Source organism: Budorcas taxicolor, chromosome 2 (genome assembly GCF_023091745.1).
Source record: "Budorcas taxicolor isolate Tak-1 chromosome 2, Takin1.1, whole genome shotgun sequence".
Taxonomy (NCBI): Eukaryota; Metazoa; Chordata; class Mammalia; order Artiodactyla; family Bovidae; genus Budorcas; species Budorcas taxicolor.
In genome coordinates, this window is record NC_068911.1 from 98027433 (window position 1) to 98044910 (window position 17478).

Consider the following 17478-nt stretch of genomic DNA (forward strand, 5'->3'; position numbering starts at 1 on the left):
TACATAATACTTGCACCAATAAATACTTTGCTTCACCAAACACCAAGAAGTTGGACAGCCATAGAGATCTCAAGACCACAGATCCTTAGCAGAATTGTCATGTTTTCTATAAAGTATGGAATTCATTTCCAGTTAATTGTAATCAGTTTTTAAATACTTCTAATAATTAAGACTTAAATAATAGTAATAAAGTAACTGCAGGCTTTCCATTTTATTTGCTTTAGTTGCTGTGGAAAATAGTGCTATTTTATGTTTCTACAGAGCCAAGTACAGAAGTGAGCAGATTGATGAATCTATAAACATCATGGAAAGAATTGTAGAGAGGAACTGGAGCCACTCGAATGCCATCTGGCTCCCGTTTGTCACACTGTAGGGGAAACAAAAAGTAAAGCCACAATAATGTTAACATTTTTCACATAATGGAAATCTGCATTCAAGAGAAACCTACATAAAACATTCATACTGATTACCCTACAATTTAATATGTAAGCATTTTTTTCACTTTAAGTAAAATGTCATGTTTGTGTTATTTGAAGCTATTCTCTTAATAATAATTAAAATATTAATGGGTTGGTACATTAATTTCTAAAGTGCTTTCCTGAAGTGCACTCATCCTTTATAAGCATCCAATAGATTGGGTAGGTAGTTTATCTGTGGGAAGACCCTGAAGAGACTGGAACCCTTGTACACATTTCAATGAATGAGAACTTCACTGAGATCTGGAGAGTTTTAGTCAATTATATTTCCATTGAATTCAATAATCCCTAATCTCACGAATCAGATAATTCAGCTCTCTGAAGATCACTGTGACTCTGTTGTTAAGAGACACCTCTACAGGCTAGACAACATCATAAATGATTTGTGTTTGCTGGCACATTTAATTCGATAACAACTTCTGAGGTAAGTATATTTGACTCCAATATGGATGAGAAGTCTCAAGTCAATAGATGTTTACCAACTTTCACAGGAGCACATGGCTTGCAAATGGTAGAATTTTATTTGGATTGCTGATATTCTGTGTCTCCAAAAACTGGGGAAATCTCTCCTAAAGGTTTGGAACACTGAGTGCAGTATTTTCTAAATTATATTATCCCTGGAAATAGATATCACTATTTATCTTGGAATTGCTCATTAAACAATTATTAGCTCTCTTCAAGAGACAAAGAGGACTATTTTAGGCACAATAGTAAAAAACAGCAACAAAAATTTATTCCATACAATGTTAACACTCTTAAGATGTGTCTACATATCTTTCTTGACTGCAGTGAACAGGTTGAAAATAACTTATTTCAATCAAACTAAACAAGACTAATTTACTTTTTCTCCCTCTATTATATTGATGTGTTCTTTAATTCTACTTACTCCACAAATTTCTATTGGGGTTTTCACAATTTTTTTTTTTCCCAATCTATAATGAAAAGAATGGATAAGTTACATAATACTGTTTCCTGCAACAAAATTTGTGGTGTTTTCCCTTTTATCAGAAATAACAGATCTCTGTGCCTTTAGTTAACAGAGTGCTGAATACTTAGTTGGCACTTAATTTATCCTCACTGATCAAAATTAAGTATCATAGAAAAATGCATAAACTGAAAAATTCAAATTTTATCCTCAACATTTGCAACGCATAGAGAAAACCAGGTAGGAAAACAGGAGATACACTTACAACCACTCCTCTTTTTTCTAGTTCTTGGATAACGTATTTTATTGGAATAGAAAATGTTAGGGTTAGCTGGCAGCCACGTTCCTCTATATAAGATGGAGTAATTATGTTCACGACTGTTTTCTTGCTTTCTGCTTTGTCCTGGCTGAAGTAATGCTTGATCATGTATTCCAGATAACCAGTTAGCAAAATAGATTTTCTCCTCAGTGCTTTCATAGTTGCTTGTTTAAAGATCTGCAGAATGAGAAACAATCAGGTTCACAGTTTCTTGTTGATTTATAAAGTAAAAATTTACTGTTAATCACGTATAAAAAGGAAAGGCCTGCTTCTGACCTTTCCAATAAAACATCCCATTTTAGATAATCTTTCCTAAAAAACATGTCTTTTAAGTACTTTGCCATTAAAAATTGAACACAAAGTTTCCATGATAGAATAGCTGTACAAGTGTTGTTTAAACAATACTTGCAAAAGCAGAAAAAAATAAGTTAACATAATGTTCCTTCAGAGCTCTTTTAAATTAGCTTCATATTATTAGTACAAGTAAAACATACCTTAATAAATGGATTTAAATTTTATAAATGTCAGAATTTTTCCTCCAAACATTTTATACAATTATAATCAAGAAGATTTTTTTTTCTATTCCTGTATAAAGTTTGTTTAGTCCACAAAAAATACAGTAAGAGTTCAATGATTATGTGCAAGGCAATGTTACCAATATTATTCATAATCATTTTACCAACTCCTAAATCTCTTTCAGTTTAACAGTAAGAAAACAAGGAGTTAAAAATGAGGCCAAGTTTTGTCAGGCAGGAAAGCAAATAATGTTAGATAATGCTTATATATTACTGAAGCATTTGTATTGAAAGCATTGAAGTCTTTCTTTTTTTCTTCTTTCATCGTTTTTTTTTCTGCTGCTGAACTCTTAACACTGGTGTAAAAACACTGCCACTTGCTTCTTGAGGTTTCTTATATTAAGATGAGTGACAAGGGCACCCAGTAACTGGTGCTGGAACATTAGGGGTCAGAACAGACATGCTTTTTTAGCTTATCTCTTAAGGTCAAGTAGAGTTTAAAAATATATCCTACATATAAGAACTGAATGAACTGCAAACAGAGAATGATGCACTGGCAGGCCACTTAATGTCCCTTTTCTGTATCATGGTAGGCCACAGAGCAAAAATAGGGTCATTTGGTGATATCTGTACTTTATGAAGTCTATGAAAATAGTTCTTTCTGTATATATACATGGCATGTGTGGGTAGGCATTCTAATAGGACTCAAACTGTCCAGGCATAGATTTCCTTGACCTATTGCATAGGGTATGTATTTGGCTGAAGGAGAAGATGGGAGTTATATTTAAGTTAATATATTGAAAGAAGAGAGGAGTATCAGACAGTAGAAAGGTATCTGTCTGTTTCCCCAACCAGACCTCATGGACTGTGTCTGCAACCTGGAAAGAGTTCAGCTGAAAGTAGAAGCTAATATCTGACGTATTCAGTGCAAAAAATGCTGCTTTAGTACTCGGTTAACCCTTGTTACACGGAGTTTGGTAGGAGGCAACTTTTCATTTCCTATGTAAAACAAAATAGCCATCAGAGAGCCTGATTCAAGAATCAGCATCCTCACAGATGGCAGGAGCAAGGAACAGGTAAAGTGTGGTCCACCCAGTGGTCTGACTGTCAGGCTTGGAATTAAAGCAAGAACAAAAACAGGAATCTTTCCAAGCTTCTCTTTGGTGATTCATAGTAATTTGAAGACATTTTAATTATTTAAATAATTCTAGTAAACTTTCTGGATTTGCTTTGGGTCCCATAAGATGCAGATGGGGGCACTGTGTAAATTAGTACTTTTAATGATATTTCACTTGTATTCGTAAGTCAGTAAGACTTTGGGGGATATTAAGATTATAGGGTTTTTTAAATGAACTTTCGCTCTTGCAGATTTGATAACAAGAAAGCAAAAGTTTTTCATGACAAATATCTTGATTTTAACATATCAGTACTCTTTGTTAATAATCAAATAATGTTTAAATGTAAAACTATTTTCCACATTACAAGCATAACAAGAGAAGCTGCATTCTGAGGTGGCTTTAAATTTTCTCACAGAGTGTAAAAGTCGCTTTAGAGGCCTCAGTTAAAAATATTAAGAGGGGATAATAGGAGTTAACAGTGAAGTAGAGTAAATGTACCCCACAGCCTTTTTTTTTTTTTCCTTCTCATTATTTTTGTGCTTTCAACACCGTGGAAATCTTTTTTCTTTTTTTTTAATTAGGAAAAATGAAAAGTGTATTTTGAAAATATTCAGCTTATAACAGAATTCTCAGCAGAATTTCCACTACTTGGGTTATTTTTCTTACTAGCTAAAATAAATTCAAAATTAGAAAAGTTAGATAATTTTAATTAGGAAAAATAAGTATAACATGATATTCTCAACTCTTAAGTTCTTAAAATTGGGTCCCTAATAACTTTCTGAAGAAATGCAGAGTACATTTCTTCTGACTTGCCCTATATTTTAATTGAATGCTCTAATTTTATATTTTAAAGCTATTTATTTAATTATATTGCCTACCTGTATATATAAATAGGACCCTTCAAAATGAAATATAAGTGTTGTTTAATGTCATGTTTACTAATTGGAAGATCGAGGTGACCTCTGAAGTAATATGGTTCAAACATCTTCATTAAAAGGTTGAGGCAAATGAATTCAAGAGTAGTTGCCATTTGTTTAAGGTCATACTTAGTGTCACAGTAAGGGATGGAGTATTTGCCTCCTGCTTCCTACACCTTAACAGTTACCTAGAGAATGGGAAATAGTGAAATATATTATTTTGTAATTTCAGAATTTTGCAATTTGTAATGGGGAGTAAGAATTTCGAAAATACTTTCTTTAACTCAAAGTTTGATTATTTAAAGATAATTTTGGTAAAAACATAGCCTCGACAGTGAATTATTTAATAAGGTATTTCCATGAGGCTGCAGAGAAATACTTAAGTGATGAGAAACTCAAGAGAAGTGTACATCCCTTTTCTGGGGATTTAGGGTCTTTTTCTTAGGTTTAAGTTTAGATATTAAAGTAGAAGATACATCAGTTTTCAGATTCCAGCTGAGAATAAAAACCGTATCTAGGTGACTGTTAATTTGTGGAGCAAAACTATTGGTAGGGAAAATAGGAATCTGTTTTTTTCTGTGGCAGAAGAAGTGAATACTGAAGTCAGTCCACTGCAAAGAATACTGAAGTGATAGTGTCTAAAATACATTTTCTAGATATGGCTAGGAAATAATTTGCAAAGATGAGGAAAATCAGAGGAAATAACTTTAAGTGCTACTTCTTTCTAAGGTATGCCTTTGTGTCTTATTTCTTTTCTCCTTATTGTATTAATAATTCATTTTCTCCCTGATATAAGTTTGCAAAGTTTGCAACACATTTTCTTAAAAAAAAAAGTTTAATGAAACTGTTCCTCAGGTTGAATATTTTTTTAAAAAGTCAAATATCATTATTTGGTTTGCCAAGCAGATTTAATCACTCCGCCACCTCTCCCCAAATATAATTTGTATCACTGAGAAATCTTGTTACTGGGTCTATTTCAACGCAAAACAGAAAAATCTGCCAAAACCTGAAAATAGCACAAGCTCCATCTAGTGGTCACACTGAGTAGGTGTTTTTTTAAAATTGGGATGAAATGAAAGGAGTTGACTACTACTATCTAGTGGTGAAGCTGTATAAAAACAGAGGAACTTGACACTGCCGTCCAGTGGCCAGAACGAGAAGTTGCTGTGAATTTTCACACAGTTCTAGAATTTTAGGTTTGGAAGAGATTTTGGAATTCTTTATCTGGTCACTCATGCTGGAATACGGCACAACAGAATTTCCTAAACTAGATGATTTTCGGAGGCTTTCAATACTTTTAAAAAATCAAAATTTTATTAGAAATATATATGTATATTTACTTAAATATACTTTATGTATATAAAATATGCATTTCTTTAATATGTGTATTAATACCATTATCATATTTGTTGTTGTTTTAGTCACTAAGTTGTATCTGACAACTCTTTTGCAACCCTGTGGACTATATAGCCCATCAGGCTTCTCGGTCCATAGGATTTCCTAGGCAAGAATACTGGAATGAGTTGCCATTTCCTTCTCCAGGGAATTTTCCCAACCCAGGGATTGAACCCAAGGTTCCTGCCGTGTCTCCTGTATTTCAGGCACACTTTACTACTGGGCCACTGGGGAAGCACATTATCATAGAGTATATAACTATTAACAATATATATTTACTTAGATAAATTTTTGTCTCAATCTGAAACTAATGAATATCTGATATCCAAATAATTAGAAGACATATATATGTATATACATATATATGCATTATATGTGTGTATAAATGAATAGGTAAGTACCTCAGCTGTGTCCGACTCTGAGACCCCATGGACTATAGCCTACCAGGCTCTTCGGTCCATGGAATTTTCCAGGCAAGAGTACTGGAGTGGGTTGCCATTTCCTTCCCCAGGGGATCTTCCCAACCCGGGAATCAGCCACCAGGGAAGACAGATAAGTACCTAGATATATAGAAATAATAGACATATGCATGTCTAGAAAACCAAACTGACCCTTTGAGTATTATAATTTAGAGTGAGACTACTTTCAAGCAAAAATATGAATGAACTTAAAGAAAAATACTAAGCCAGTAACAGTAAAGATTACCCATGGATATAATGACATAGAAACCCCAATAAGGGGGAATATACACCCTACCTCATGGGACAACCTTACGCAGTGTCTACTGTACTCTGACTATTCATACTCTCCCTTGTCCCTTAAAGTAAGTCCTCCCATAATTTTGTCATATGGCACTTTGTCAGCTCACTGACTCACAGAACTAGAAGAAATAAGAGTCCCCAGTAATCACAACATTGTCCGACACATGATAATTATTAAATAAATGTCTGAATGAGTGAATTAATCAAGACTTAAATATTTCAGGCTTATTTTCCATATAGAAAGACTAATACAAAATCCAGTGACTCATTCAAGCTCACACAAATTATAAGTAGAATTGAATATACATCTCCCCAGCTAAGTTCTATTGAATAATAAGTACCAACACTGTGCCAAGCCTGTGCTGAGGGCTGGAGATATAAATAAAGGGTGACGTGAGCCACAGTCACTGTCCTATAGGAGAACCCTGCCCTTTGTTCATTGTATATGCACAGTGCATATTAACCTAGCTGATTAACAGATAAAATATGACAGCATGCCACAATCAGATAAAGAAATGGTGACAATGTGGGAAGTTTGATGCATAGATCACTTACCTCTAAACTAGCATGTAAGGAACAGACCAACAGAATGGGAGGATTTGAGATTCGGAATCCATTGACTCCAGGGATTAACTGCAGTTCTGAAAAATTAAGATCACTTTTATAGGATGTATCTAAAAAGTGTTCTTTATGGATATTTTAATGACAGTAAAGCAGAAGGAAAAAATGTAAGACTTAAAAGCTTTTATTCCCAAGAGTTTTGAGATAATTAAAAGAAACTTCATGGACCTAAAATACTGGTATATTTTTCCTTCACCTGCAACTTCCATCTTGTCTGCTCCTGTAATAGGGGCAGGGTGGGTGTGCAGCTTCTACTGCAAGATTCTTAGCAGGCAGTTAGAGGTCCTGCTGTGTTAACAGCCTGGCAGTGGTGCTCGTAGAGGAGAGCACAGTGAGAGGCGGATCGGTGCCTTAGGCCTTGGAACTGGCAGGTGAACTGGGGGCCCCAGGGCTGCATTCCACAGAGCTTCAGTGCTCTCACTGCAGCCATCCACTAGCCGGGCCCAGGCCTTGATGCAGCAACCGTTCCCTCATCCCCACCTCTGAGACCTAATGGTGGTGGCAGTCTCCATGGGTCACAGTCCACAGAGTCTTCCAAACCAGAAACCATGTCAGTGACAGCAAAATATCAAGACTTGAATGGCTTGCAATTGTAATATCCTCCAAAGGCAGAAATGTGAATGAAATGATGTATGACGGTGACTTTTAACACTAGAATTACTACATCAAGTGACTTCTCTTAGAAAAGAGGAAAAAATGTGGTTTACAAAAATGATCTGCCTAAGAATATATTGAAAAGGTAAGTTAATAACAGACAATATTGTCATATAATTAATTATACTGAATAGTTGCAAGTTAAATCCAAGAGTTAAAATTACTAGTTAGAGCAAATTGAAAACTAATACTGAAATAGAGAGAGAATTTTCTGGGTCTTTAGATATTCATCTAAGGGTTAGTCAGACTATGTCCTATGGGTCACATCTGGCCCACTCCTTATTTTTGTAAATGAAAGTTTATTGGAACATAGCCCTATTCACTTATTTATATATTTCTATGGCTTCTTTAGCACCACAATAGCAGAGTTGTGCACTTGCCACAGTTAGCCTCCAAACCTTAACATATCTACAGTCTGAACCTTCACAGAAAAAAACACTTTGCCCACTTCTGATCTAATCCAACTTCCTCATTTACAGATAAGAAAACCTATTACAAACAATTTAAATAACTGTATAAAAGAGTTCATGATTTCAGCAGCTAAGATAAAATGTAGCTTTCTGATTTGACTCAAAGGGCCCGTCTTTATCCTTTGCATCTTAGTTAGTGCAAATGTGTATATATGTAACATCAAATCTCAGGATTGGAAGCAGTCTAAAGGATCAAGTTTAAATTGATTTCTCAGAACATTTAGGAAGTTTTCTGTATCCCGTGTGATGGAAGAATAAAGTCACTCAGGAAAGAGAAGTAGGGCAGTTTAAGAACTCTCTGCACTAATTATGTACTTTAATTTCTACCCACTGGGGTTACTGTTTGGTATGTGGTGAAAGTGGGCTTATCAGGTGGTGCTAGTGGTAAAGAACCCGCTTGCCAATGCAGGAGACATAAGAGATGCAAGTTAGAGCCATTAAGAGGGGGTAGGATCACCTGGAAGAAAGGATGGCAACCCACTCCAGTATTCTGGTCTGGAGAATCCCACTGACAGAGGAGACTGGCAGGCTACAATCCACAGGGTCACACAGAGTTGGACATGACTAAAGTGATTTAGCACACACATATGTATGCTTGTGGCAAAAGCCACAAAAGGAGGACAATTTGATAAAGCAGAGGGATAAAATTGAACATTTATTAATTAGTATGCTGCTTGGTTTACAGCTTTGAACATGTTTTACCCTCAAACCAAACCTTGAAATAGATATTATTATTCACATTAGATACATGAGGAAAAAAATTAAAAGTCCAAAATGATTAGATTTGTACAGCATCACAAAACCAATAAACAGCAAAATGGGCTTGATACCTAAGTTTCTCTGGGCCTGACTGTAAGGACAATGATTTCTTTCTGTCCTCGCTGCCTGATGGTTTAGGTACTCCATATTAGTGAGACCTGAATTCTGTGTTTTAGATTTTGCTTCCCTTTATTTCCCTATAAAAGGATAGACTCAAAATCATACTAAAATCTATGAATACTTAGTCTTACATTGAGGAAATGTCATTCCTTATTTTAAGAATTCTTAGTGGCATTTTCAAAGTGCACTCTCCATGAGGCATGCATATTACATATCACAGAAAGATGAAAACTGAAATAAACTTAAAATAAAATGACTTGTGAAGTAAAATTGAATATACTTACTGTTATCCATCTCAAATCTGGTGCTTAGTTCATGGCCGAACCATCCCACTAACCTAAAACATATATAGTAACATTAGATATTTTGGTCTATAAATATAGTCAGAATCAACATTGGACTCTTAGGCCTTCATATTAAAATCATTTGTGATATGAGTCATCAAATACTTAAGCATATAAATGCCATGTGATATCATAAGACAATTAATATTTATAACCTCAGAGAGAGAAAAATCAATTTTTTCATATTACTGGTTATATACTTGCAAAGTTAAATAATCTGAAGAGCTATATTTAATGACCTTGTTGTTTAATACACAATAAAATTAACAAAAATGTTGTTTTTTTAGATTTTCAAGAAGGTGAAAACAAAAAAGAAAAGTGATTAATACAATAATGTATTCTTTTTGTAATAGGAATCCTAAAGGGAAATGACATAAAAATAACCTCCAAATTGTTGAAATTTTAATAATCTTCTAAAGAAATTGGTTACTTTCAGAGTTTCTTAAGAATGTTAATTGGCCAGACATAAACTATAAAATATACAGGAAAAATCATATGTATGTGTGTGTGCTTATTAGATAAAAATTACAAATAGTATGAAGAATATACAAAATTTGAGAAAGAGACAAATACCATATTCTTGATATAATCAACTCTTCCTAAATAAAATGCTAGTTTTAATACTGCCAAAATACATTATATGTGAAAGTGAAAGTTGCTTCAGTTCAGTCACTCAGTCGTGTCCCACTCTTTGAGACCCCATGAATCGCAGCACACCAGGCCTCCCTGTCCATCACCAACTCTCGGAGTTCACTCAAACTCACGTCCATTGAGTCAGTGATGCCATCCAGCTATCTCATCCTCTGTCGTCCCCTTCTCCTCCTGCCCCCAATCCCTCCCAGCATCAGAGTCTTTTCCAATGAGTCAACTCTTCGCATGAGGTGGCCAAAGTACTGGAGTTTCAGCTTTAGCATCATTCCTTCCAAAAAAATCCCAGGGCTGATCTCCTTCAGAATGGACTGGTTGGATCTCCTTGCAGTCCAAGGGACTCTCAAGAGTCTTCTCCAACACCACAGTTCAAAAGCATCAATTCTTTGGCGCTCAGCCTTCTTCACAGTCCAACTCTCACATCCATACATGACCACTGGAAAAACCATAGCCTTGACTAGACGGACCTTTGTTGGCAAAGTAATGTCTCTGCTTTTGAATACTCTATCTAGGTTGGTCATAACTTTTCTTCCAAGGAGTAAGCATCTTTTAATTTCATGGCTGTAGTCACCATCTGCAGTGATTTTGGAGCCCCCCAAAATAAAGTCTGACATGGTTTCTACTGTTTCCCCATCTATTTTCCATGGAGTGATGGGACCAAATGCCGCTTAGTCATTTCCAGCTCTTTGTGATTCCATGGACTGTCCATAGAATTCTCCAGGCCAGAATACTGGAGTCAGTAGCCGTTCTCCTTTTCAGGGGATCTTCCCAATCCAGGGATCAAACCCAGGTCTCCCGCAATGCAGGTGGATTCTTTACCAGCTCAGCCACAAGGGAAGCCCAAGAACACTGGAGCGGGCAGCCTATCTGTTTTCCAGGGGACCTTCCCGACCCAAGAATCGAACTGGGCTCTCCTGCATTGCAGGCAGATTCTTCCAAGATATCAGGGAAGCTCATATTACAAAATTCATTAAATAAACGAGGATAGTACTGTCACAAGAAGCATCAGGGAGACAAATGGAAGGTGACAGAAAATATAAATTGTCCTCAGATCATACAATTATATAAGAAGTGATAATGTAACATTTGAAAAATGCAAATATGAGGAAAATATGTTCACATATTTATTTGATTTTTAAAAGTAAAATCTATGAAAACCAAATAAAATATAAAGGATAAGAACATATATTCATACACATTTAAAATTCTGTATTAAAAAGACAGACAAAATTCAAAGGACCCAATGATGGGGAGAAGGACGCTGTTTGCCACATTTTAAAGAGTTTGCACCAAGAGTTTTTTCATCAGAGAATGGGCAGTGTCCCCAAAGCTGCCCAGTCACAAAGTTTGGACAGGAAATTTATAAAAAGAGAAGTGCAAATGTTCCATGAATTCCAGGAAGAAAAAAGCTCAATGTTAGTAAAAATTGAAAAATATGAAACCTCATAAAGATGAAACATACCTCACATATTAAATTGGAAAAGTTATTTAAAATTTAGATGTCTTTTTTCATCAAGGATTCAGTAAAAAGTAAATAAACTCTTCAATAATGAGTATAATAAGTAATAAAACCTTTATGGAGTACAGTTTAAAAATATCAATTAAAACTATGTACAGATTTCTGTCTACATACTTTCACTTTTCCATATTCATGCAAAAGACTATTTGGAGTACACTAAAATGTGTACGCTAGGACAATGAGCACAGCACTACTTACAGTGTCATAGCAACCCCAGTATGTTGTAAGAGAGAAAAAATAAATTATATGATGCTTATGTTATGAAATATTATAGCCATTTAAAAAATCATATTTGAAAGAATATATATTTAAAATTATAAAATAGGGATAACAATATTTAGAGTGGATCACAATAAACAGTGGAAAATTCTGAAAGAGATGGAAATACCAGACCACCTGACCTGCCTCTTGAGAAACCTGTATGCAGGTCAGGAAGCAACAGTTAGAACTGGACATGGAACAACAGACTGGTTCCAAATAGGAAAAGGAGTACGTCAAGGCTGTATATTGTCATCCTGCTTATTTAACTTATATGCAGAGTACATCATGAGAAATGCTGGGCTGGAAGAAGCACAAGCTGGAATCAAGATTGCCGGGAGAAATATTAATAATCTCAGATATGCAGATGACACCACCCTTATGGCAGAAAGTGAAGAGGAACTAAAAAGCCTCTTGATGAAAGTGAAAGAGGAGAGTGAAAAAATTGGCTTAAAGTTCAACATTCAGAAAACGAAGATCATGGCATCCGGTCCCATCACTTCATGGGAAATAGATGGGGAAACAGTGTCAGACTTCATTTTTTTTTGGGCTTCAAAATCACTGCAGATGGTGACTGCAGCCATGAAATTAAAAGATGCTTACTCCTTGGAAGAAAAGTTATGACCAACCTAGATAGCGTATTCAAAAGCAGAGACATTACTTTGCCAACAAAGATCCATCTAGTCAAGGCTATGGTTTTCCCTGTGGCCATGTATGTATGTGAGAGTTGGACTGTGAAGAAGGCTGAGCACCAAAGAATTGATGCTTTTGAACTGTGGTGTTGGAGAAGACTCTTGAGAGTCCCTGGACTGCAAGGAGATCCAACCAGTCCATTCTGAAGGAGATCAATCCTGGGATTTCTTTGGAAGGAATGATGCTAAAGCTGAAACTCCAGTACTTTGGCCACCTCATGAGAAGAGTTGACTCATTGGAAAAGACTCTGATGCTGGGAGGGATTGGGGGCAGGAGGAGAAGGGCACAACAGAGGATGAGACGGCTGGATGGCATCACTGACTCGATGGACGCGAGTCTGAGTGAACTCGGAGAGTTGGTGATGGACAGGGAGGCCTGGCGTGCTGCGATTCATGGGGTCTCAAAGAGTCGGACATGACTGAGTGACTGAACTGAACTGAACTGATATTTAGAGTCTAATCTTAAGATAAATATATACTGCATGCATTTATATGTAATTATGGCCAAAATGTTAAAATTTTAAACTTCTACTTTATTCACATCCAAGTCACAACTGGACTTAATGGAGAAACACCAAAAGTGCTTTCTTTAATGTTAATATTTTGCAGCTGAAAATTGAAAAATAGATAGTCAATTACCACCACTTTAAAATCATACAGTTGTGTACCTGGTATGAACAAAAAGATAATTTAGCATGGTTGTCTGGTACAAAATTAATATGAGAACTAAAGAACTATTAATAAATTAATATGATAACTAAAACTGAAATTAAAAAATTGAACACAAACTGATATATTAACAGAAAATATTTCAGACTTACATAAATTTTTAAAAATATTCCTGAATCTGAACAAGAACATAAAGTTGTACAATTTTCAACATCAAGAAAAAAGTCAGTTCTTCTGGAATTGGTGTACACATTTAAATAATCCCAGTAAAATATACAAATAGATTTTATTTGTTTTCATTTAGGACTTGCAAGCTAATTCTAATGCCATATGGAAAATAAATAATAGTAAAACATTCCTAAAAAATAAGAGCAATGAAGTTGAATATTTCTACAAAACATTATAACATTATAAAATGTCAAAATGAAAACAATGAACAAATCTATTAATATACTATTCATCATATTAATAAAACTAAAGAGAAAGTTATAAGATCATCTCCATAGACCTATAAATCATAAGAGAAAGTTGTATCATATGACAATCTACCTTTTAAAAATCATTTCCAACTTAAGTGCCAAGAAGCTTAACTTTCCAGGATAAAAATGCCTAGAGATCATAGTGCAAAAGTAACAGCCCACGGAAAACGACCAACATAAACAGAAAGGAAACGGCTCTCAATTATTTTTTAAAAGGGCCATGCATTTATTGTTAAGAAAAATACAAATTAAAGTTAAACTGAAATGCAATGGACTTGAAAGTGGGCAAACTCTGGGAGATGATAGGGGACAAGGAGGCCTGACATGCTGCATCCCACAGGGTCACAAAATGTCAGACATAAACTAGTGACTGAACAACAACAAACAGCCATTGCCCATCTCTTAAAGTGGCAAAAATTCAAAAGTTTTATTAAGAACTCTATTGATATTAACACATTTTATAAGTTACTGTCATGTATTCTTCTTGGAATACGTGTTATAGATGCGCCCCTCTAGAGAACAAATGAATAACAGTTGTGGAATTTGCAAACACATATACACTTTGAACTGGAAAATTTACGTCTGGGAGTTTAGCTCTCCAGAAGAACTCGTCCAAGTATGAAGTGAATTATGCATAAGTATAGTCATTGTACGGAAAAGGTGATGTCATCTCACTCCAGTACTCTTGCCTGGAAAATCCCATGGACGGAAAAGCCTGGTGGGCTGCCGTCCATGGGGTCGCGAAGAGTCGGACACAACTGAGCAACCTCACTTTCACTTTTCATTTTCATGCATTAGAGAGGGAAATGGCAGCCCACTCCAGTGTTCTTGCCTGGAGAATCCCAGGGACGACGGAGCCTGGTGGGCTGTCGCCTATGGGGTCACACAGAGTCGGACACGACTGAAGCGACTTAGCAGCAGCAGCAGCAGCAGCATAGTCATTGTATAACTTTCAGTAATAATCGAAGATTGAAAATAGCCTAAACTCACTTCAATAAAAGACTAGTTTTATAAATTATGGTAAACCTATATTGTAAAATATCATATAGTCATTACATCAGAAGTGAATAAGAAAGCATTCTGTGTCTTGAAAGGGAAAGATTACAAGAGACCAGAAACCAAAAAATAAAGATATATTAGGATAGGACATATAGTGTTTTTATGAACTAAATAGTTAATTTTTAATTTTTTCTTCCTCAACTAGAATGTAAGTTCATGAGATCAGGGACTGGCTCTTAATGTTTGTAGAGGAGTGTTTTTAATGTGAATGATGTGAGGTGTGATAAATGGTTGATAGGGGAAGCATGAGTTAGGACAGCTGAACCAGGGTGGTGATGGTCAGGGGAGGCTCTGATGAGCAAAAGAATGTGTCTATTTCAGCACAGAGAAAGGAAAGAGTGTTCCAGATAATCAAAACAACATGTTCAAAGACTGTACACATATATAGACTAGGAGGGGAAATTTCCCACCACCTTCCTTTTCCACTCTTAATTTTTTCTTTTTATACAGGTGGATTTTAAATGAATCTTCTGATTTTTAAATTTGGTTTACTAAATTCCTAGATGTGCATTTAGTATTCAACTTTGGAATTGTTGTCAAATGACTTTTCCAGAATAAACACTAAAGCTTACTAGAAAATTTATAGCCCGTTTTAGGTTCTACTCCTTCTTTGTATGATACTTCTCAGTCCAGTTCAGTTGCTCAGTTGTGTCCGACTGTTTGAGACCCCATGCACTGCAGCGTGCCAGGCTTCCCTGTCCATCACCAACTCTTGGAGGTTACTCAAACTCATGTCAGTTGAGTTGGTGATGCCATCCAACCATCTCAACCTTTGTCATCCCTTTCTCTTCTTGCCTTCAATCTTTCCCAGCATCGGGGTCTTTTCCAATGAGTCAGTTCTTCACATCAGGTGGACAAAGGATTGGAGCTTCAGCATCAGTCCTTCCAATGAATATTCAGGACTGATTTCCTTTAGTATTGACTGATTTGATCTCCTTGCAGTCCAAGGCACTCTCAAGAGTCTTCTCCAACACCACAGTTCAAAAGCATCAATTCTTAGGCTTTCAACTTTCTTTATGGTCCAACTCTCACATCCATACATGATTACTGGAAAAACTCATAGCTTTGACTAGACAAATCCATGTCGACAAAGTAACGTCTCTGCTTTCTAACATGCTGTCTAGGTTGGTCATAGCTTTTGTTCCAAGGAGCAGGCGTCTTTTAATTTCATAACTGCAGTCACCATCTGCAGTGATTTTGGAGCCCAAGAAAAGGAGTCTCTCACTGTGTCCATTGTTTCCCCATCTATTTGCCATGAAGTGATGGGTCGGATGTCATGATCTTCATTTTTTTAATGTTGAGTTTTAGTGATATTTATAAATATGATATTTATAAATAAATGAATAGTATTTATACTATCTATATTACACTATTTATAAATAAATAAATAGTGATGTTTATAAGTAAAATTATATTTTTAGTCAGCTATTAATTGCCAGTTTCCCTTGTTTGAAAAATCTGTCTTCAGGGATAATAGACTGACATAATATTGTTTGGAAAAAATATTTGGGGTGGTAAAAGAGAAAAACTTTGAAGGCTTTAATAAAAATTTTTCTCATCATTTACAAATATTTTCCTAAACTTTCTTATCCATAGTGAATCAAATTTTATTGTGTTAGGTTCATTTGTTAGGTGGAAAGCACCAAAGGATATATATAGTACCCAAACTCCTTTTAGCTTTGAGTTCCAGGACAAGATTTTGAAACTTATAGAGTCGGTAGTCTTTTAAAGCCAAGGCTTCTGACTTGCAATATATAGACATTTTTGAATTCTGATTATCACATATCATATAGTAGCCCAGCATAAATTTTATGCTGTGAACAGCAAAAAGAAAAGAGAATGGAAGAAACAATAAGAATTTCTTCCATTTCCTGTTTCCCATGATTAAAATAATGTTCTGAATGCTGAGGAATGAGAAGCTTCAGAATGGGAAGAGAAAGACTGGATTCATACTCTTAATACAGAACTGGCTACACTCCCTGCCCCAAGATAAGTTCTAGGGGATAGAAGTTGGGATGGTTGGGAATCAGTGGGCACTCCAGATACATTCAGGGGGATCTATAGATAGAAAATTCTTACAACATATTCCCTCAGACCTATTAGGCAATAAAACCATTTGTAAGAATTCTTCTAGGCCAGTTTGGTGCTGTAGTTTTCATATAAAAACATTAGCAGAATGGACCTGTGATAGCACTTTTACTTATAACTTAGGATTATATTAACTCAAGAGACCCAAGATAGTATCCTGAAATTCCAGTGTCCCCAGAGAAGGGAATTGAAGGGACTAAGAGATTCAGTATTCCCAGTGGAACTTGAGATAAAGGGCATATTGTCATGACAGTTCCATAAACATCTTGGACGGTGCAGTAGTAATGGAAGCAGATGACCAAGGGTGTGCCAGGCACAATTTAATGGATTCAGGAGTTGTCTGTGGACTGGATATCTCTCTTTTATCTGTCTGTGTACATCACTCACCTTTGCAATCATAAATGGTATCCTAAGGAGAAAAGGACAAAAAACCAACCAACCAACCAAACAAACAAACAAAAACTCTGAACAGACAGAGCTTAAACTCTGAAATTACTGAGAAAAATAACAAAAGTCATTAAGTATACCTCCAAGTTACAAGATTGAATTTCCTGCATTGAATGAGTTGATAGACAAAAATAAAGAAAATTACTTGTGTACCTGTTTATAACTTGATGACATTTACAACTTTTAAAACAATTATCAAATTTCTGATGACAACTGGAATCAACA

The 17478-nt window shown here is 35.5% G+C and overlaps 1 protein-coding gene across 1 annotated transcript in view; it reads right to left on the bottom strand.

Moving 5' to 3' along the window:
* Positions 1-247: 247 nt before the first annotated feature.
* Positions 248-17478, bottom strand: part of KYNU (kynureninase) — a 109664-nt gene continuing 92433 nt past the window's right edge. The window contains exons 10-13 of the mRNA XM_052635653.1: positions 9335-9387; positions 6982-7067; positions 1667-1897; positions 248-367 (exon numbers count right to left, since the gene is read on the bottom strand). Of these exons, the coding sequence (XP_052491613.1) occupies positions 248-367; positions 1667-1897; positions 6982-7067; positions 9335-9387 (490 nt within the window). The remainder of the gene's footprint in view (positions 368-1666; positions 1898-6981; positions 7068-9334; positions 9388-17478) is intronic.